This window comes from Seriola lalandi, unplaced genomic scaffold, assembly GCF_002814215.2.
Source record: "Seriola lalandi dorsalis isolate HSWRI2012SDOR001 ecotype SW California unplaced genomic scaffold, Sedor1 jcf7180002054927, whole genome shotgun sequence".
In the NCBI taxonomy this organism is placed as follows: domain Eukaryota; kingdom Metazoa; phylum Chordata; class Actinopteri; order Carangiformes; family Carangidae; genus Seriola; species Seriola lalandi.
Genome location: NW_019525479.1, coordinates 2,070,588 through 2,092,843, shown reverse-complemented (window position 1 = coordinate 2,092,843; position 22,256 = coordinate 2,070,588). Strand labels below are relative to the sequence as shown.

At 39.4% G+C, this 22,256-nt stretch overlaps 2 protein-coding genes and 2 pseudogenes across 4 annotated transcripts in view; 1 reads left to right on the top strand and 3 right to left on the bottom strand.

The window, feature by feature from the left end:
• Positions 1 to 95: 95 nt before the first annotated feature.
• Positions 96 to 10,152, bottom strand: pfkfb1 (6-phosphofructo-2-kinase/fructose-2,6-biphosphatase 1). Its single transcript, XM_023392992.2, has 14 exons — positions 9,999 to 10,152; positions 5,658 to 5,783; positions 5,464 to 5,560; positions 5,324 to 5,390; positions 4,462 to 4,536; positions 3,486 to 3,542; positions 3,255 to 3,376; positions 2,912 to 3,119; positions 2,624 to 2,770; positions 2,350 to 2,454; positions 1,762 to 1,891; positions 1,591 to 1,653; positions 1,442 to 1,506; positions 96 to 730 (listed from the first exon to the last, which is right to left on the bottom strand). Exons 1-14 carry the CDS (start codon positions 10,048 to 10,050, stop codon positions 671 to 673), a joined length of 1,374 nt encoding a protein of 457 aa, XP_023248760.1. The 5' UTR covers positions 10,051 to 10,152; the 3' UTR covers positions 96 to 670.
• A 2,456-nt stretch (positions 10,153 to 12,608) lies between these two features.
• LOC111644174 (UDP-glucuronosyltransferase 2B31 pseudogene) lies at positions 12,609 to 17,035 on the top strand (annotated as a pseudogene). Of its 2 annotated transcripts, none has more exons than XR_015436203.1 (2): positions 12,609 to 12,658; positions 15,165 to 17,035. The product of XR_015436203.1 is annotated as a UDP-glucuronosyltransferase 2B31 pseudogene, transcript variant X2 (transcript). The 2 variants fall into 2 exon arrangements; XR_015436202.1 differs by lacking the exon at positions 12,609 to 12,658 and adding an exon at positions 12,676 to 13,676.
• A 258-nt stretch (positions 17,036 to 17,293) lies between these two features.
• Positions 17,294 to 18,283, bottom strand: LOC147817636 (P2Y purinoceptor 1-like; annotated as a pseudogene).
• Positions 18,284 to 21,439: 3,156 nt separating this feature from the next.
• LOC111644197 (P2Y purinoceptor 1-like) overlaps positions 21,440 to 22,256 on the bottom strand; it is a 7,936-nt gene continuing 7,119 nt past the window's right edge. The window contains exon 2 of the mRNA XM_087170089.1: positions 21,440 to 21,901. Coding sequence (XP_087026215.1) covers positions 21,710 to 21,901 — 192 coding nt within the window. The 3' untranslated portion in view covers positions 21,440 to 21,709. The remainder of the gene's footprint in view (positions 21,902 to 22,256) is intronic.

Genomic DNA, 22,256 nt, shown 5'->3' with positions numbered 1-22,256 from the left:
TGTGGGAGAGTGAAGAAACAACTGAGCTGCCAAACCAACACAAACAGGACTTGTAATGTGGGTCTATTTTCTGAGCAATAACAGAAAACAGTGACTCCTTCTTTACACAGTTTATTTACATTTTTTCATTCACACCTCCTGAATTTCGGCGTCTTTTCTACATTATAAACAATACAGTCCAAATCTTCAACAAAACGGTTTTGTTTGTCTGGGTGCTGTCCATGGTGCTGATCCCCACCCAAATAATTAGATTGTCAACAACAAATGATGTTATCTGTAAAACAGTTATATGTGCATTAAGTCCAAAGTTATAATGTCAAACTCCCTACATCTTTTTACTTGTTTTTCTCTCAGTCTCAGTACACAGTGCACTACTTCTCCCAACCTCATTTGTAAACAATGTGACACTTTGAAAATACTGAGAAAAGCAAATTCTAGTCGGATAAGACAGAAACATTTCACAGACATGTTGAAAACAGAATCTCCAGTACCAGTTATAGATTATGATGTCCCTTTCAGTCACTGCAGGGTTGAATCCCATTTCTATCATCCCGTCTTCCTTCTGCTTTGAGGTACCCCTGATTTCTGCCTTCACACAATCAACCTCTAACTGGACTGTATCTCTGTTTTTTTAGTGAAGCTAATCAGTCCTTTTCTCACAAAACATAATTTATATGTGGTCAGGAACAGTCTGCAGAGCTTCGTCCGGGTTTCTGTTGATGTCGACATTCTGCAATGACAGTAACACAAACACTGAAAGGCCATTTAAGGCAAGACTATGTAACTTTTGCTCAACAGGGAGCACTGGGGCCATAAGAAGCAGTTACAGGATAATATGGCATTACTCCTTTAGTGACATGCTAAAATGAAGCGTATGACTGAAAAAGTACTAAAAAGTCAGCAAACCTAATCACTGATGACACTTACACAGCATCAACTTTTAAGTTAGCTTTAGCTGAACTTTAGCTAATATATTTGCCATTGTAAGCATGTTCACACTTTCGTACTATTGTTTGTAAAGATTATTGTGGTGACTTGGAAATTGTGACATTATTTGCTGGAATTTTCCAAGCTGTTTAAAGGCACTGTCAACTCAGTGTATGTAAACTTCTGACCCACTGGAATCATTATATGGTGAATTAAAAGCGAAACAATCAGCCTTGAAACAAGTGTTGGAAAAATTACTTATGTCATGCACAAAATAGATGCCCTTACTGACTTGCCAAAACTATAGTTTGCTAACATGAAATTTGAGGAGTGGTTAAAAAATGAGTTTTAATTACTTATAAACTTCTTTCTTCAACTGTACATATTCATTTCATCAATACATACAAATTATGAAACATTACTGCCTGCCATCACACATATGAAATGTACCGCAGACCAATAGTTGGCAAATCTAAGTATCTATTATGAAAAATGTGAGCTTGTGGAAACTTACCTCTGGCCTCTCTCTGTGAGTGTTGACTGCTTCAATATTGAGGAAAAATGACTCAATCTTACACCCTACAATTGGAGGAAAAATCCAGGCTGTCAGGGAAAGATTTACAGTGATTGGAGAAGTCATACACTCAAGAACCCACAACCTACCGTAGGCTATTGGAGTGAGTTTTAGCACCGTGTGAAGGGGGCATCTTAGATAAGGCAATGCATCTTCAGAGGGAGGAAAATAAGAAGGTTAACAACGTCACACACTGTGTCGAGGTATTATAAGTAGAAAAGAAGCCAGTCTATGCAGAGGTTGAGTCAGATTCTGTGTACCTGCAGGTTTGTCTAAGAAGTAGGCAAGCAGGCAGCGCATTATAGCTTGATGGCAGACGACCAGAATATTTTCCTGTCGTTCCAGCTCCATGATGACTGGCTCTAGACGATGGACGAGGTCCTCATAGGACTGGAAAAGAAGAGTTCATTATTTATACAACAATACCTATTTTATCTTACCTTCTCAGCGCATTTGGTAAGGGCAAACGCTATCAACTGTCCTTACCTGACTTTGTGTCTCACAGGATGACAAAGGTCCTTAAAGGAACTATGCTTATTTGTGAATTTGTGATCTTTAAACTTGCTGACACACCTAACCTGTTTGGTTTGGTTTGATTAAACTGTGGCACAGGATAAACAACCTGACTGAGACTTGCCAGAGCAATTTGTAGGCAATAAGTAATCACTAATTCACACGGTAAACCATGTGGTGGGTTTACACATCAGAATGCAGGGATTTCCCTGATCGATCAGAAAGTGAAGAGGAGTTCACTTCCTCATTAAAAAGTGAGTGAAACATAGTGACCTCACACTGTTCCTTGTTAAAGAAAAAAAATAGTGTCACAGTATATTCAGAGTACTGCTTACCTCACCCTTGGGGTAACGATAACGATACTTGTCCTGGTCTCTCAGTGCAAACTCCTCTGGGAAATTCTCCTGAATCTCCTCATAGGAAAGCTCCTCACATACACCCTTAGTGAGTAAAAGCCACATTGCATCATCACATCATTTGGAGTGTAAATACACAATCCGTAATACACAACCTGGAATACATTCAACCCTGAATGCACTATATGAAATCATAAAACTAGCCTTTATGCTGTTTTGTCTGAGGGATTGAATTATGTTTTAAGAAACTCACAGCATCTATCTCATTGAGAGCCTTCCACTGTTCATACTGGACTCCCAGAGCCTCTGCCGTTTGGATGGTCCTCTTCATGTGGCTGGTCCAAACCTTCAGGTCTTTAATATTCTGACCCTTGATGAAGGCTGCCAAGGCATTAGCATACTGGAGAGAATGAGGGTGAATTTTAAAATTTAGTCACATAGGTTCCCTGTTTATTTCTTATGTCTTTTTTTATGCTTACAATTTGCATAGCAGGTTTGAACCCATTGAACTCTAGCTCTTGTCTTGGTTCAGCTTGCTCACCTTCTGTCCTCTAGGGGAGAGGCCTGAATCTCCACCGATGCGACCTAAAAGGTTGAGTTCACTCTCTCCGTGGCGGCTCAGATAGATTGATCTTGGTGTGACGTGGATGTTCATGAGGTAGTATACTATCCTGCTCTGAATGTGGTCTTGGACCCGGTTGACCAGGTATCTACTGCCCACGTCAAAGATCTTGATGTAGGAGAGCTTCCTGTCCAAAGTCACAGTATTTAGGAAAACTGACTTTAAAAATGCATTTGTCAGAAATGAAGGGGGGAAATGCTATTTTGTATCACCCACTGCCCCCTTTAATATCAAATGATGGAAAAACATTGTATGTCACTACCTGTCTCTTTCATCATCTATAGGCATGTAACTGGCCTTGTAACACTCGATGCGCTGGACAAAGTCTTCCATGGCTTCATTGATGTCATGATCCACATAATCTGGACTCCCAAACTTGACTTGCTGGGAAGGAAAGTTATGGAATTTATCCGAGGACACCACATCCCACCCTTTCTAAAGATTTACATTAAAAAATCACATCCCTGTCAGATGATATGAAGGTGCATCTCACCTTGATATTCTCTGCAACGATCTCTGGGTCATCACAGATTGATTCCACAAAGAACACCTGCATTAGAAATAGTTCAAAAATGTATTAAATGACTGTGAAATATATTCTTTCTTTTAACCATGTGTTTGTTTAATGTCATCCATTAAAGCAGTATCTGACGATTTGGTTATGTCACGATTAGCAAAGGAAGACCCAAATGCAGATGCACAGAAAAGGCAGGAGACGCAGTGAAGGTCCTTTAATAAGTGAATAAAAACTGGCTCATGGGCAGGCGGACGAACAAAGACGAACTGACAACGAGAGAAGCGAATTCAGAGACTTAAATACTCTTGTGAGGAGAAGACACTAGAACACAGGTGAAACTAATTAGGGCGGGGCAAGCAATCACATGGGCGGAAAAAAATAACCCAAGACACGAAGGCACAACCCAGGAACACAGGCACAACAAGAATAGTAAATTCAAAATAATACAGTAAATAGTAAATACAAGTCAAAGATAAAGAGACGCTCAGAGGGCACATCATGACAGTCTCATATCTTTGTGTGTCTCCCAGCTGCAGTTAGCTTAGCTTAGCATAAAGACTGAAAACTTCTAACCCCCCCCTCTGTTTTGATGTCACTTTGAGGTTTCAAAACAACAAGAACCAGATCGCTGCTTCCAGATAAGACATGGTCCGCCACATGACCCCCCCATAAAAGTATAAACTGTTGTTTTTACACTTTGGTTTTTGTATGGATTAAACAATGTTAGCTAGTGAGGTTTAGAGGTGGATTTTCTAAACTTTGGACAGAGCCAGTTAAGCTGTTTCAAATTGCTTCCAGTGTGTTTGCTAAGCTAAGCTACTGACTGCTGGCTGTAGCTTCATATGGACAGTCATTGGAGCAGTATCAATCTTCTCATCTACCTCTTGGTAAGAAAGTGAACAAGTGTATTTCCCAGAGTTTTTCCTTTAAACATTTCCACACCTGTACTTACCTTGTAGCCTTTCTCCTTTGCAAAAGCCATAATAACTGTCCTCCTCTCCCTGGTGGTGTTGGTAGCATCAAATACCTGGATAGTTAATGAACACAGAACAAAATTCTTCTCAGCCATAATTCATATTTTTTTCTTCACTTTCTAACTATTGTTCCCAACTTCTGAGACATTTATTTGACAGTCAGCGGAGAAAGACGGGAAAGGAGCAGCCTCAGTGATACGCGTCTAAGCAGGTAAGCTACTGATGCACCTCCTCATGTTTATTTCCCAATATAAGTTCCTTTTACATCTTTAACAACACAAAGTTGCACTTACGTGGCAATATACACTCTATTCCTCAGAAACAGAGTTGGAAAAATGCTCCTATCTAAATCACCCCTGAAGAGGTATTCCAACGATTTAATATAGTTAGGGGGAAAAAGATTATTAAAATCTGTCCCTCGGAGGCTGAGATATTCTGGCTTTAAATCCCCAGATTGGGTCAAACCCTGGACCCTACAATTCCCATAATGCAACTCTATAGTGTCTTTCATCAGATCTGCCTGATAAATGCCCACGTCTTTAAAACTCCCCACGCCAATTTGTAACACAGGCTTTCAATTAGAAATCTGTAGCCTCCAAGCCCAAACTCAGATAACTGACGTCAACATCATGTTTTTTTCAGACTTAAAAAAACGACGATTTTATACTAGTTTTTTTAAAAGCCCAACTGTCTTTGTGTAAAATCAGTGGAGTGTCTCTTTCGTCTCAGTCAGACCTGACTGATCAAAGGAATAAATACAACACACACAGACACACACAAAATGAATCGGTGTGTTTCTATTATGAATAGAGGGACAGTTTCAGTTGTCCTCTTACTCACGGCTACTTGTCCCTGCTCCTTTGTGAAGTAGGTAGTGACGTCTTTGAGAGCGGCTGATGCACAGGCCCTGAAAGAGACGTTACACATCATGAATGTGACATGAAAAAGGCTCCACAATGACTCATCTGTGTTGTGCTTACTTGCGGATTCTCATGGCCTCCTCATTATCAGGTTTGAAGAACTCAAAGTTCTTATAGATCTTGACAGCCTCCCTTCGGTACTGGCCCACATTAAACACTGGTGGGATTGAAAAACAGAGGTGAAAATAGACACATATTCAATTAACTGTCCCTTTGATTCACTTATAAAATCACAATTCACTTTGAAAACTTGCTTTTTGTAGGAACTCCAATCCAGTTCAGGTAGCGAGTGAGCTTCTTGGAGATGTACGTCTTCCCTCTGGCTGGCAGACCCACCATCACAATCATCGTAGGAGAGTTACAGAACTGAGGCACCGAGGCTGAGATGAAAACAGACACAGTGACATAAAGCAAAAGTTACTGAATAATGTAGATGTTGGAATTTGGGTTGTTAGTGTTAGTGCACATGTGATACGTCGTCTTCAGCCTCATGTTCAAATGATCAAACACAACCCAGAGTCACAGACAACTCCCTGAGGCTCCGCGCTGCAGGACATGTGTTGTGTCAGGTGTGTGTCGCTGCCAAGGTAATCTTCATTAAGAGAGAGAATAAGAGCGCCGAGGTGCAGCTCAAATGTCTGTGCAGCGAGTCACTCGGCTTATCTGCCTGCCTCTGTCGTTTGGCAGCGTGCCTTGACACAGAAAACTGTCCAACCGACCACAAACAAAATCAAACAAACTGACACAGAAAGAAGTTGCAGAAATTACAAATTACAAAATACACCCTTAAAGAAGTGAGAAGAAAACCAGATGCTCCTCCTCCTCAAGTAGTCACATAGAAACAACCAGAGCAGCACAGTGCACTGAACAATATGTCTGACAATCAGGAGAACAGAACACTCCTAAATTCCAGGTCTGTCAAAATGTCAGTCTTCCCTACAGATTGTTATAAATCAGCTCAGCTATGCACAACAATGTTCCCGTTACAACACTATCAGTCTTACTGGATAAATCAAAGGCCTTGGTTCAGACTGTGTCACTGCTCACAAGTGAGAAAACCCTGAATCTTGATCTGACTAGAGAGATGAGGAGCCACTGAATGTCCCCGGCTCATAAATTTCCACACACACTTCAGAATCTCAAGCCCATTGTGTGTTTCTTACCCAGTCATGACCCAGTTGTTGCATGCTTGTCTGTGTCTAGGCTCAGAAAAATGCCAGTAATTTATAAAGCAGACTGCAGGATTGCTTGCCAGTAAGCTGGACAAAAAGTACCCGGATGACCCGTATGTGTCTATGCAGGGACAGGGGGAGTGTTGGCCTCCAGGCTGTTCGATTATGAATGGAATATGCTGCGTCAGCAAAATGCTCAAAGGACCACGTCAGACACTGAACAGAGGGCCAACTCAGACCTGATTTGGTCCAGCTTGGCTGTCGTCCCATGGCTGACTCCTCTGTGTCTCTCAGACCACTGCCTGCCTACCTGCATCCCCTGAGCTCAGTCCTGAAGCAACAGGAGGAGATGGGTCCGAGCTGAAGGCCCAGCACGGTCACCACAAAACAAAAACACACCTACAACTGCTGCAAACACTACCTTCATCTGCTGAAACCACAACTGAGTTAAAGTACAGCAGCGGCAAGACAGAACAGGTGATGTATTTTAATCTGAGACAGGGTGTCCCTGCACTTACATCCCCTCCTGCGGTTCAAGTTGCAGCCCATCCATGGCACCCAGATCTTGAGCAAAGGAGTCTGTGTGAGTTTTTTCTGCTCTGCTGACGCATTAATGGTGAGAGCCATGAGGCCTGTGTGGCAGGCGGAGGAGTGGATGACAAAGGCGCACAGCTCTGCGATCTGTGTGCATGTGTATGCTTCACTGAACACTACCTACTGCAGGTCAGCTGACTGTTGCTAAGGAGAAGTACTTGGTAGGCAGGAGGGGGAGGACCTGAGGCCACGCTGCTTGCCTGCCTCTCCGTCTGTTTCATGATGTAAAAAGGCCTAAGGGCAGCTGCTGCCAAAATCTGTGTGGTGATGTCAGACAGCAGGGAAGCATCCAAATCCACCGCACCGTTCATCTGCTGTGGTGACACAGCTGGTTTCTCAGTCAGAGGAAGAGCAACAGAGTCATGTGAGACAAGTGTAACAGCTGTGGGAACCTCTCATGAATTCAGATGAGCACAGTCGGTTCTGCACAAGCTGTTTACCAATTAGGTGTTGAACGGTTATTCTTATTTCTTACCACTAGAGGGCAGCTTAAACCTTAACTTTAGTCCTACTCCAGGGAATTTACAGTTACTGTTCACTGCACCTTTCATTTGCCCAGACTATAAAAACACCATGTCGAAATGTGTGCAGTTAGAATCTGGGTTTCCATAAATTCAGCTAACCAACTAACTCACCTCTCTGGTATTGCTGCCATTCATTAAAGCAGGTCATTAGCAGAGAGGCTTCTTGTGTGTTCAGCACCAGTGCAAATTTTTTCTCTATGGATGGAGAAGTTGGCACTGGAAAGTGGAAATCTGGATCTGAAAAGTAACTAACTCAAACTGTCAATGCAGTAAAAAGTACAACATTTGAATTGTAGTGGAGTAGCAGAAAATTGAAATACTACAGGAAAGCTAAAGTACCATAAAGTTGTACTTACACACAGTACTTGAGTACATTTTCTTTGTTACCGTCAAACACTGAAATTAACATCATATATGTATCAATGTGTTGTTACTGCAGAATATGCTGAGGTATGAAACAAGTATTGGGATCCTTTACTAAGTCGCTATACTGCAAAGATAATTTTACAAATGATTACAAATAAAATTACTGAATTCAAAATTTTATGCAGCATTAACAGCAAATGCTCTTGAGCATCAAAAGTCAGTGTATATATTGTCTCATTATCACTGATATAAACAGCATTTAAATGTAGTTGGTTGAGGAAGAGCCATAGGGCAAAGATCATTTTAACTATGTAACATACTGTTGGGTAGTTTATGAAAATACATGATATTCAAAAACTTGTCATACAAAAATATAAAAATATAAAAAAAAATATACAGTACTATCATCTGACATCCTGAGTAGAATTATGAAGTAGAATAAAATGTAAATGTTAAATAAAAAAACAAACAAAAAACAAGTACCTCAGAACTGTTGTTTAAGGAATAGGTTGACATTTTGGGAAATGTGCACAAAGACTGGAAACAGTGGGAAACAGTCGGCCTGACTCTGTCCAAAGGGAACAATACCAGCACCTCTAAAGGTCACTTTGTTTTCTTTTTTTTTTTTTTTTTTTACTAAGTCAATCTTACCAGCAGCTGGTTGTAGCTTCACATTTGATTGACTGACTTTTGAAAACCGAATGTAACCACTGTACTTCCCCCTTTAACTCTAGTGGTGCGTGATAAACTCATGATGCTAGAGTCTGTCATCTCTTTCTATACTTGGTTTGGCTTCTCAATAGGTGGCAAGAATAGGTTGCAACATACAGTCAGATACAACTATTGGGGCTGTGATGATGTATTTTACTGTTGGATTGGGTTGGTTGTACCATGTTTTATATACCTTTGTCTGTGTGTTGTTTGCTCAAAGATAATAACGTTAAGTTGTATTAATTGTCTCATAAAACTCTAATGACAGAAAGAGAATACACAATTATATTTATATAATTATCACTTGTCAGCAACAAAATACTAAAAAACAGACGAACTTTTTGTGTATAAGAAATAAAAAGTGGGGGAAAAAAAATCTGTTTTAATTAAAACTTGACCCTAAAAAAAGGGTGACTCATGACACAATGCTGCAGGGCAGTGTGTATCAAATGATCAACTCCCAGTATTCAAACCTTTATGTCACTGATTCCATTAACTTTAAACAGGCAACATCATTTACCAAGCTTTGGCCTATGTTCAAAGTCTAACAAGCAGTTTTTCCTGGGCAGTGATTACCAGGGCACTGATAACCTATGATGGGCAGTTCTTCCTGTTTTGTGATAAGCTCAACCATTAAGAGAATGAACAAGCTATTCTGTTGAACATTTGCCATGGCAGGAGTTCAGCACGTTCTCCCCCAAACAACACGCATGCAGGATTACAGTTCGTATGGGAGGTGTCGTTCCTTTTACTACTTCCCTGTTTAATTCCCCTCTACTACACACACACACACACACACCAGTGTTAGAGGAGTTTTTCAGGAAGTATGAAATAGCGCATCAGCATATTCTACTACAAAGCTAGCATGTCTCTCAGACAAGACATCTCTATCTATAAGTGTGTCCTGCAAAGCATTTACCTGTAAACAAAGTAACTGAGCAGTATAGTAGTAGTCCATCAAATAACAAGCAAACCAAGCTACTCTCTTAACTTCCCATTTCTTATTTCTTATTTATATCAGCTACATGTCACAATTGCTGCTCTAGACATGGAACTTACTTCATTACTGCATATAGCATGACTTTATATGACAACACATGCAGTCTATTTTTACTCTATCAGTCAGTGTGATTGCATGTCTCATGTGTTAGTAGAAACCTTGCTGCAAGGAGTCTTCAATGTGTTGTTTGGCGTGCCCTCTGCAAAAGCAGTTCATCAGTGATCTCACCTGCGCTGTCACACCTGCGAAGCCTCATATGTTCCAGCTGGGGAACCTCCATTCTGTGCTACACTCCGATGAAGCAACTAGCAGAGCAGCTCAATACCATCGACACAATCGACACACAGGATTATGTGGCCAGTGGCAACAGAACTGATGCTCTTTTTTAAGAAACTAAACCCCTATGCCAAAGTATTCTCAACCCACCCCTGCCCCCATCCCCTCTGAGCCTTCTCTTTTCCTCTTACACATGGACATATGATAGCAGCACACTGGGCTTGGCCTTTAATGTTTGCCAGGGCCAGAGTTCACAACGTACACACAAGGCAAGAGCGTAGCAGCACTCGGAGAGCATGTCATAACAAGTGCAAAGGTCGCTAAGAAGGAGATTGTTGTTGCGCAGGGAGACATGGCAACATTTATGCTTCGACACCGCAGTCACTCATCATGCATGTCATGGAGGTCATTGCTGTGTCAGCTGTAGTGGTATGACTGAAACAGTTAATACACTCTTCAACATGCAATCATTCCCAACTTTATATGTTCTTTTTAGTCAAGTACACAACAGTCATGGTGGTTTGAATATACTGGAAGATACACTGTGTATCTCAAATCCAAAGTACATACTAATATACTGGTGACGTATAAATTTATTAAGTAAGCAGGTCTTGACAATGTAGTGTGGTCACAATGGACAAGTGACAAAAAGATTTGTATTCAAAACAGAACTTTATAACTAATAAAAAGAAAGTACAGTAAATATGGTCTCAGTGTGCTGTAGGAACTAGATGTGTCCCAAAATTAATACCACATATTAATTCCCTACAGTATACTGCTTTAGCAGTGAGTATACAAGAAATGATCCTGCTCTACCATTAGCTACAACCAGGAAATGATAGAATGAGTGTCCCTGTCAATCACACCTACAGATAGACATCAAAATGTTTTTCTTAAGATTTTACATTAATGTTTGTTTTCAAGATACACTGTAGTGTTGGAGTTAGCTCACCACCAGCCACAAATGATTGTCTTATTCTTATTCTTTTTTTTTTTTTCCTGCTGTGACCTCTTGGAGAATGGTGACATAAACAGCACACTGAAAACTAGACCAAATTTATAAAACTTCCTTTTCTCATTTCTCCTCTGTGAACACACTTGGAAGTATCAGTATTTAGAATGATTAGTATTAGTATTAATATCTGTTACATAACACAATCAACAGTGTCTTTGAGTAAGCTCTTCATGACAGGCATGACATTTCGGCTGCCTGCAGCTGTGGTGTGCGCTGTAGTGGTGCGTCAGTTTGGCAGAGCTGTAGACTTGACACTCAAGATTTGAACTTAAGCCTGATGTAAAAGAGGACTCCACTCATTTAATGTTGCACTTGTGTAACACTGTCAAACTCACGATAGACAGAAAATAGATGCAGTGTCTGTTTTGTCCCACACGTTCCTCTGATCTGTAATGAGTGTTTTATGTGTAAAATCAGATGTGATTCCCCTTTAAAAATGATTTTAAACAGTGTCAATGTGTCATACTCAGATATATCACCCCCACTCTTTTACACTAGTCCAACTATCCAGACATTTGTGTAATGTGATTAAGTGTCGAAACCTTCTGGGTTAAAAAGATACAAATCTTATCTGTGGTCTCTTTCTCTATTTGAGACGTTCATGCTGCCCTGAAACTACCGAGACTGAAGATAATCTTGATGGGCCATTGTATCATGCAGGCAAAACAGTGTATTGAGAAAAAAAATAAGCTATAACAGTGTAACTGTTCATCAATGGCTGAAGTGAAGTTGCCTTGTCGTGCAAGTTAATACACTCTGACTCAAAGGTCACCCACACACTTATGGGGACATTACATTGATTACTTAAAAACCAAGATACTAGATCAGCGCTGTACTCTTCGATAGAGAAACTGTTTTTAACACCAGTATACAACAGCAGCAGCAGAATAAGAATAATATAATAATTTTTTTTTTCTTTTTTCCACATTGTCATTTGAGTATATAGTATATATGTAAGAGGGAGTGATGTAGGAAGAAAGATAGCTTCTTTTTTTTTTGACTGTTTTCTGTTTTTTAGAAAAATTTTATCAGACTAAATAAAGTTAAATTAAAATTTAAAAACATCACTTTGGTGTGCAGTGATAGAAAACAGGAACTGCATTGTAGCTGGGTTCGAATGTAAAACACTTGTTGGCACTATGAACACTATTTTAATATTTCTGTTAAATTCCGCAGGTGATTAAATGATATGCAGCGGTAACAGAAAAACGTCTGGGGGTTTTTTAAACACATATTTGTTGAATAAACAGGCAGCAGAATAGATATGTTCACTCAGGCACTTGTGGAGTTATATTATGGGCGTAGGTTTGCATCTAATATTTTGGGAGGACTGAATAGTCACTACCAATATTTGAGTGTCGACATAAACACAGTATCGTTTTTTAAAAACGACAAAATTAATTAAATCGAAAATGTGCTACTTTGGCTCTAGTGCAGCTGTCCGTCTCTGATCTGTAGTTTCCACTGTTGTCTGGAGCGATGTCCCGCCCACAGCACCATCTGATTGGTCTACGTCACGAGTAACAGCCTATCACGCTGAAGGCTGCTGTGTACACAGACGGTCACAGAAGAGCGCAGCTTCCTTATACTGGCAAAGGTAAGACAACAGACACCATCACTGAAGCTGTAATAAACAGCACAATCCGCTACACTGAAGTTACAACAGCACCACACTCTGATGAACACGTTCATCTGCTGCCCGAGCAAGACAGATGGACAGAGACAGAAGTCATCGCTGATTGCTAAGCTAAAGCAACTAGCATCTGAATAGCACGTAAACAACTGCTGAATTAGCAGAATGAATTAATAGCTCTGGGTGCTGGAGCAGACTAGTGGAAGTTTAAATCTACAGTAGGCAGTTAGACACTGATGAAAAAAACAGCAACATTAACTGTGTCCAGATAAAGCAGCAATGAACTACCAGTAACACAAACTTTGGAGACTGGAGATGAGACACTACACTGACTGCAGCACATCAGTAGGTGAACGGTCACCAACTACTATTACCAAAAAGACATTTTATTAAAGTAGAAGTAAAATCCCTGTGTAACAATGTTCTCAGTTAAAAGTACAAAGTGAGTAAGTTAAAATATGTCTGAATAAATGTGTTAAATTTTAAAGGGGGAGGGGTAAAACGTGTTAATAATAATATATGATAAAACTATTAAATCATCTTTAGGCTGCCAGGTGTTGCAGTTCCAGGTGAGAACAGCACCGAAATCAATCAATTCAGGCACTTTGTAGTGCACACAATTGATCATTACTAATATATACCTTTCAAATTACTAACTTATATTTAACATAACCACAGTCCACCTATTCTGATGTTAACTTGTAAGTTATTATGACATGATAATTTCCTAAAGTTTTAGTCTTTGATCTGTTACTGCAGATCTTATATGATCTTATATGTTAATAAACCATTTGATTGACAGCATTAAAAAGTCATCATTTCTTTGGAGGGGTGGCAGTGTTGTTGCGTCCCTACCAATGTTGACACCAAACCTGCGCCCTTGAGTTATACATTCACTTGCATTGTACCAGTGGCTCAGCAAGACTTTAACACTGGATTCTTCTTGGTTCAGACGAGCAGTCTGAGGTTGTGGAGGCATGAGGTGAGCACTGATTTTACATACAAACTGCTGCATTGCTGTCCTTTTAGTTTGTAACTTTTTATGGACAATGTGTTTTTTTAATGTTCAGATTATTCAGAGGCATTTCATCAAACCACAGTTTCGTTGCATAAAACAGGACTGCAGAAAAGCCTGTGCCATTCCTTTTCTTTGCATCTTTACTGCTGCTGATAATTTTGCACGAAATGCTTTCATGTGGTTTTTTTTAGTTTTTGATCTCAGACTGAATCTATGCTCTGAATCTTGAATCTTGTCTCTGGTTTTGCTATATCCTGTGTACCGCTTTTTATGATGACCTGTGGTTGTGCTCTAAATTCAGATTTATGATTTGGTGATGATTTGCCACGCAAGCACAGAACAGCTGAATCAGATATAATTCTGCACTGTGTAACATTTTGTCATGCTTTGTTTGTCTGCTTTAAGTTTACTCAAATATTTAAATATTTTACATACTGTTAAGTGTTTACAACAAAACTACATGTTTAAATAATACTGAACTGATGTGTGATACTTTAATGTATAAAGTGCACACGGACTTTGACTTGGTTAATTGGTGCGGAGCGTTACTTAACAGTTCCAGGAAAAAAAAAAAAAACTGACTGAGACTCTGGACAAAGAGCAAAATGTGGCAGATGCTCTGATTTAGGGAAGAGAGGGTTGGTTATACTTGTGGCAGAATACTGAACATAAACACACCACAAATAGATTCAAAGCCCAAAGTTGGAAAAATTTGGGAAAGAGGTGTTGAACCAGGATCAATTTGAGAATGCCATGAGGCACTGATTGGGCAAAACATATGTAAAACATATGTCAACTGTTAATTCTGAGCAAAAGACCATAAGTACTGTCTGATATACAGTATGAAGACTAAAGGCAAAGCAAGACAGAACGGCATTAATTAAAGCCCCACTCATCAATACATTATATTTCTGGTATCTGGAAATAAAGCAGCTAGCTGGAAACCAGTGAAATTACTGTTCAAAGGTTAATTCGTATGTGGCACTCAAGTGGCAACCTCCAGAGCTGAAAAATGTAGTTCTTTGAATGGTCTAGACTCCAATGTTAAAATGGCCATTAGAGCAGGAATAAACATGTTTACTGCGGCAGCACAGGTTAAGAGCAGACAGGTAACGTTAGCACATACTGTATGAAATTCATGTTGATCATGCTAGATATATTATATTAGTAATGTCAACATGTATGACAAGTATGCAGTGTACCATCACAATATACTAGATACTATACAATATACTAGTATTATCACTATCCACCACCTGATTAAAATCCAGGGATTTGCCCCGGATGGCAAGATATTAAGATATAGCGATGCACAGTGAGCTGACAGGAAGATTTCCTTTTCTGGATACTGAACACTGTCCACCTATTATTTTAATGATTTGTGGAGTTTGTGAAATATAAACTTTTCATATTGAAAATATTATATCAGTAAGTTCTGTGTCTCTTCTACAGTGATGGGGTCATATCCAGCTCTGGCGTTCATCATGCTGTTTTCAGCAAGTCTCTCCTCCAGTTGTGATGGTGGAAAAGTGCTGGTGTACCCTATAGATGGGAGCCACTGGCTGAACATGAAAATCCTGGTGGAGGCGCTTCACTCTCAGGGCCATCAAATCACAGTGATACGTTCCTCCACCAGCTGGTACGTTTCCGATATCTCACCCCATTACACCTCAATCACCATCACCCAGGAGCAGTCCCAAAACATAGAGAGCCAAGACTTCATGACCTCATTCTTGAAGAGATCAATAGAGATTCGTCGGAATAAAGGTTCCCTATGGGCTTTTCTGGACTTCTATAGGAATGTTTTCAACTTGATAGGGGAGAACCAGCAAGTTGTGGCAAAACTGGTCATCAGCATCCTTGAGAATAAGACACTGGTCAATGAGCTGAGGGAAACTGGATATGATCTCTTTCTGACTGATCCTGCATTTCCAGGTGGAGTGCTGTTGGCACACTATCTCCAACTTCCCTTGGTTTTCAATGTGCGCTGGCTTTTCAATGGAGAGGCGCACTTTGCCATTGCTCCTTCCCCTTTGTCCTACGTCCCTGAATTGTTCTCTGATTACTCTGACAAGATGGACATTTTTCAAAGACTCAATAATATAATCTATCATAGCGTATTGTCTTACATGTACCACTATGTCTCAAATCCGCCTTACCAGGCTGTGTGTGATAAATATTTTGGACATGATGTCAGTGTCATGTCTCTCATACAGGGAGCAGATCTATGGCTAATGCGGGTGGACTTCACATTCGAGTTTCCTCGGCCCACCATGCCCAATGTTGTCTATATCGGAGGGTTCCAGGGTAAACCCTCAAGGCCTCTTCCAACAGATTTAGAAGAATTTGTACAGAGTTCTGGTGAACATGGGGTGGTCGTCATGACTCTGGGCACCCTGCTGAGCGACCTTGGCCCTGAGATATCAGAGATCATCGCCTCAGCATTTGCCAACCTCCCTCAGAAAGTCGTATGGAGACACATCGGAGAAAGACCTGTCACATTGGGAAACAACACTATGCTGGTTGAATGGCTGCCTCAAAATGATGTACTAGGTCACCCTAAAACCAAGGTTTTTGTCACACATGGGGGTACTAACGGCATTTATGAAGCCATCTACCATGGTGTCCCAGTTCTGGGCATTCCTCTAATCTTTGACCAGTATGACAACATGGTGCGTTTGAATGCCCGGGGAGTAGCTGAGATTGTTGAAGTGACAACTTTGGATGTTGAGTCTCTGACAATTGCTCTGAAGAATATTCTAAACCCAGGAAAGCCCTACAAACAGAATATGCTCCAACTGTCACAGCTTCATCTGGACAAACCAATAAAACCCCTAGAAAGTGCCATTTTCTGGATAGAGTATGTCATGAGGCACAAGGGAGCAGCACATCTGCGCACCGAGTCATATAAGTTGCCATGGTATGCCTATCACTGTCTAGATGTGATGGCAGTTTTAGTAGCATTTGGTCTGCTAATAATTGCATCAATTTGGGTTTCCTGTAGATGTTTCATTAGATGTTTCATATGGACCAAAAAGTCCACATTCAAATCCAAGAGTGAATAGATAAAAGATGACAAATAAACAAATACTTTAACAGTGAGATAGAACAGCAGTAATTTACAATGGTAAAGAAACTACAAAATACCGACAGGGAACCACATAATGAGATGAATGAAAATAATAGTAAAATGTGGAAATGTAGATTTTAGATAAAATTCTTTCACACCTGTAACATGTCAAATTATTTTATTTTTGCAAAAGAAAAAGCAAAAAAAGAATTTCACATATGTTGATTAAAATTCTTCTGAATTTACAATGTAATTTTTTTCTTTTAATCATTAATTTGTATGTTGCAATACTTACAAAAGTCACAAAAATAAAAACTAGTACTAGTCTATGGTTACTAAATATATTGTTTAAAACATTGAAAACACATTTTTATATACACAAAACATAAGAAATAAATAATTTCTTAAGATTAAATGATGGGAAAATAATATGTACAAGGCGCACAATTTGATTATGAGGGACAGTTACAGATTTATTTCACAGAATAACCATGAAACATGTTTACTTGTGTTAAACTTCGTCTGCAGTTTGAGCCACAGACACAGAGTCTAAGTTTGACAGAAACAAACGGTGGGACATCTGACGAGCTCGCTGGAGCAGCTGTCTGACCTGAGCAGGAATTCTTTCATTCATATGGAGGTAAACTAGAGGGTTGAGAGCACTGTTCAGACACACAAGGCCACGACTTATCTAATGAGCAATGTAAACTCTGTTAGACCATTTACGGCATATCATCTGTTTGTCCAGAACTCTCGACCAGAGGTTGAGGTTCTTAACTACGTGATAGGGGATGTAACAAACAGAAAATAGGAGGATCAAAATGAACAACAACTTCAATCCTCTTTGTTTTTGTACCTTGTCAGTTCTCTTCATTGTCCATAAAACTAAAGCTATATGCCCATAGCAGCCCAGCATGATGAGGAATGGGATACAAAACCCAGTCAGTGTCCATCCAAGGCTGTATTTCAGGTAATCCTCAACATAGGCTCCAGTGGTGGTATGATAGCATTTTGCTGACGTATTTCCTTCATTGGTTTTGGCATAGAACATGTCTGGAAGACTTTGAACACCCACCAACAGCCAAACCATGACTGAGATAGCCACAGAGTGAGTGACAGTTATTCTTCCCTTCACTCTCACTGGATGGACAATAGCCAGGTACCTGTACACACTTATACAAGTAAGGAATCCAATGCTGCCATATAAATTCAGGTTGAAGCAGAATCTTGTTATCTTGCAGAATGCATCTCCAAAGATCCATGTACTCTTCTTAAAGTTGTACACCACCAAGAATGGTAGTGTGAGCAGATACAGAATATCTGCAAGTCCGAGGTTGAGAACAAACACATTGATGATCTTTAGTTTCATCCAGTTCTGCAGCAAAGACTTCAGTCCCAATCCATTAGCCACCAGACCAATGATGAATACTAAGAGGTAAACGGACGATAGGAATCTGCCTTTAAACACATAGTTGACATGAGGACAAGATGTGTTATTCATTGTCTTCTGGACAGCTGTTAGTACTTAGTCTTTCTCTAAGTGAGTGTGTCTTGAGTTGTGTTTTGTATAAAAGCAACATGAGAAGTGAGAGTAAATTTTGTCGGTTTTGGTTCTTAAAAGAATTCCTATTCCGAATTCTCTCGAATTTGAATCAGGTGGAGATGAATCATGTGCAAAAACACAACTCACTTTTAGGGAAGATGTGTATATTCAGCCACAATGCTGTGAATGAGCCAATGATTGTGAACTCATGCCAATTTGAAGCCAGTGGGAGTGTGACTTCAGTCTTCAGCCTAAACTTACACCATGCTTATTGAAAGTGTGTTATTTTTGTGAGGGATTTGAATTGTGATTTTGTAGGATTTCTCCTTGAGGCCATCAGCAATTGCATCTCCTTAGTGATTTGCAGATGATGCAGGCTCGTCAACGTCAGTAACACTAACACAATGACAATCCTGTGTATAGTGTATTGAGGGGACAATTACATTTCTCTAACAAGTTCCCAACACATAAAACCCAGGAAGGTAGAAACTGGAGTTATCCTTTGATATATCTCAAAGGCAAATACTACAGTGTCATTTTCAGGTGTAATGGCTGAGTTTCTCACATGTTGATGCGCGTAACTAAGTGAAACGGTCAGTTCAGTTCAGCTCATTCAGTGGGTTTTCCAGTGGCTTTCACCACCCAGTGGTTGGATTTCACTTCTCAGGGTGTTTTCTCACCTGACTAGAGATTCATTTGTAAGAAAAAATTACCAAAACTGCACTTACAGGGATTTCATGTTTCCTAATGTTGATATTCCTTTAAAAGTTACATTGTAAGTACATTGTACTTACTATACCAACATCATCAGTGACACACGAATGCATAATTTTTCTTGTTCTGTAGCATTAATATTATTCTGCATTTTATTCCACTGCTCACAGAACATGTAGCTATTCAACTACTTGAGAGTGAGTTTATTCTTGACCTTGAATATTTTGATAAAAAAATGTATTTGAGATTGGTTTGTCAAATGTTAATGATTACAGCACAGACTGTCAGAACTTCACCATCACAGCACTCTTACAAGAATGGACAGCATTTCCTTCAAGTGGAGTAAATTATGACACACCAGGAAATAAAAACATAACAGTCAAAGACGCTGCCATGAAATTGTTATTATTATCGCTGTGTCTACGTCTGTAGGAATTGCGGTACTGCATCTGCTTATAATGTACTGGTATCACTCAAAATGCAGATGACACACTAGACTCTCCAAATTGAGAGAGTCATATGGTATCATTCAGAATACATTCTGTATCATGAGCATAAATAAAGTACATCTTGCTTACTGTGTATAGCACAGATGTTTATAGGATTCTTTTAATAGAATTAGTAACATGTTTACTATATTTATTTTTTATCTAATTAGCCACCAGACCAATGATGAATACCAAGATGAAAACAGGAGGTAGAAATCTGCCTGTAAAGTCAAAGCTGACACGGGGACAAGATGTGTAATTCATTTTCTTCTGGACAGCTGTTAGTACAATTCCCTCTGTGAGTTTTCTGATGTTTTCTGTTAAAGCAAAGTAATTTTGAGAAGTGAGAATAAATTTTGTCTTTTGGTCCTTCCTGTTCAGACTTCTCTTGAATTTTAATCACGTAGATCTGAATCATGTGTGAACACACAACTGACTGTTACGCAACATGTGTTTCTTACTCTAAGTCTTCAACATATAACATAATGGACACTCTCAATTATGTTGGATGGTTAAGGAAATTCAGGTAACATCTCTTTAAAGAAGGATTCCTGATGAACATATAGACTGAAAGAGAAACTGTTATGCTGTTTTGTGTGATGTGACCATCATTAGAGACGCATGTCATAGTGAGTCCTTCTGGTTGAATTTTAAAGAATGTTGATATTATGACCAGATTAAAGAATAATTACAACATGGGTCTTATTTACGTAGTTTTGCAATTCATTGCTTTTTGTAACTTAAACATTTTATTCACCAAGTTAATTCATGACATCTGGGAATGTGGCAACATCACTAACAGTTCATTTTAATGGTGCAAGAAACATGAGCTGTCACATGATCAATCAGCTTTAAGCCACAAGGTTAGCCAAATTATTTGAAAGGAGAAAATCTATCACAGTTTAAAGGTTGGCTCCCTGGTTTATATTTGATCTATCATACTTACTGTAGTTGTGCATGCACAGTTTCCCTGCATAGACATTTCACATGCACTCACTTGTGTTTTTATCTCTAAATAACATGGTTGGCTAAACTGTTTGCTTGTTTACAATTTATCCGATTGTTCCAATACTTGTATTTTTTGCTTGGATGCACTTTATTGTGGTGATGTCTCATCCAATTCCCAGATCTCTGCAAACGTGTTGTCAAATGAATGATTGCCAAAGCTCTGAAAATAAAACCCAGGAAGGTATAAACTGGAGTTATCCTTTGATATATCTCAAAGGCAAATACTACAGTGTCATTTTCAGGTGTAATGGCTGAGTTTCTCACATGTTGATGCGCGTAACTAAGTGAAACAGTCTGTTTTATGGTTGGCCACAAAACATTTTTCAGCTCATTCAGTGGGTTTTCCGGTGGTTTTCACCACCCAGTGGTTGGATTTCACTTCTCAGGGTGTTTTCTCACCCGACTAGAGATTCATTTGTAAGATTTAACTTAAACATCAAAATTACCAAAACTGCACTTACAAGGATTTCATGTTTCCTAATGCTGATATTCCTTTAAAAAGGTACATTGTGCTTACTGTACCTATATCATCAGTGACACATGAATGCATCATTTTTCTTGTTCTGCAGCGTTAATATTATTCTGCATTTTATTCCACTGCTCACAGAACATGTAGCTATTCAACTACTTGAGAGTGACAGTTTATTCTTGAACTGGGAAATATTTTAATAAAAAATATTTGAAATTGGTTAGTCAAATGTTATTGATTACAGCACAGATTGTCTATGGTATCATTTAGAATACATTTTGTATCATGAGCATAAATAAAGTACATCTTGCTTACTGTGTATAGGTGGGACACCATGTTCTTCCTGTCCTGAACCAATAGAGACAGAGTGTATGACACTAAGCTTCTCCGCCCTCAACCACATAATGTGAACATCATCTCCTCACACATATCAAGACTTGTTAAGACTTGTTTATTTGACTTTTTCTGTATATAATAACAAAGCATTACAACAAACACAAAGGTCAGAAATGAAATGAACTAATGTTTTAAGTAATATACAATAAAGAGCTAGATGTTAGACAGTCTAAAGAAGTTGCAGAGCAGCTGTTTGAGCTTTCATTCACTGAACATTGTTATATTTAACTTCATCTACAATTTGCATGGGCATTTTGCACAGATGTTTATAGGATTCTTTTAATAGAATTAGTGACATGTTTACTCGCGTTAATCTTCGTCTGCAGTTTGAGCCACAGGAGAAGAGTCGGAGTTTGACAGAAACAAACGGTTGAACATTTGACGAGCTCGCTGAAGCAGCTGTCTGACCTGAGCAGGAATTTCTTCATTCACATGGAGGTAAACCAGAGGGTTGAGAGCACTGTTCAGACACACAAGGCCACGACTTATCTGATGAGCGATGTAAACTCTCGCAGACCATTTACGGCATATCATCTGTTTGTCCAGAACTCTCGACCAGAGGTTAAGGTTCTTAACTACGTGATAGGGAATGTAACAAACTGAGAATAGGAGGATCGAAATAAACAACAACCTCAAACTCCTTTGTTTAAGTTCCATGTGAGTGGTATTTTTGCGACAGAGAACGACAATCACGTGTCCATAGCAGCCCAGGGTGATGAGGAGTGGGATACAAAACCCAGTCAGTGTCCATCCAAGGCTGTATTTCAGGTAATCCTCAACATAGGCTCCAGTGGTGGTATGATAGCATTTTGCTGACGTATTTCCTTCATTGGTTTTGGCATAGAACATGTCTGGA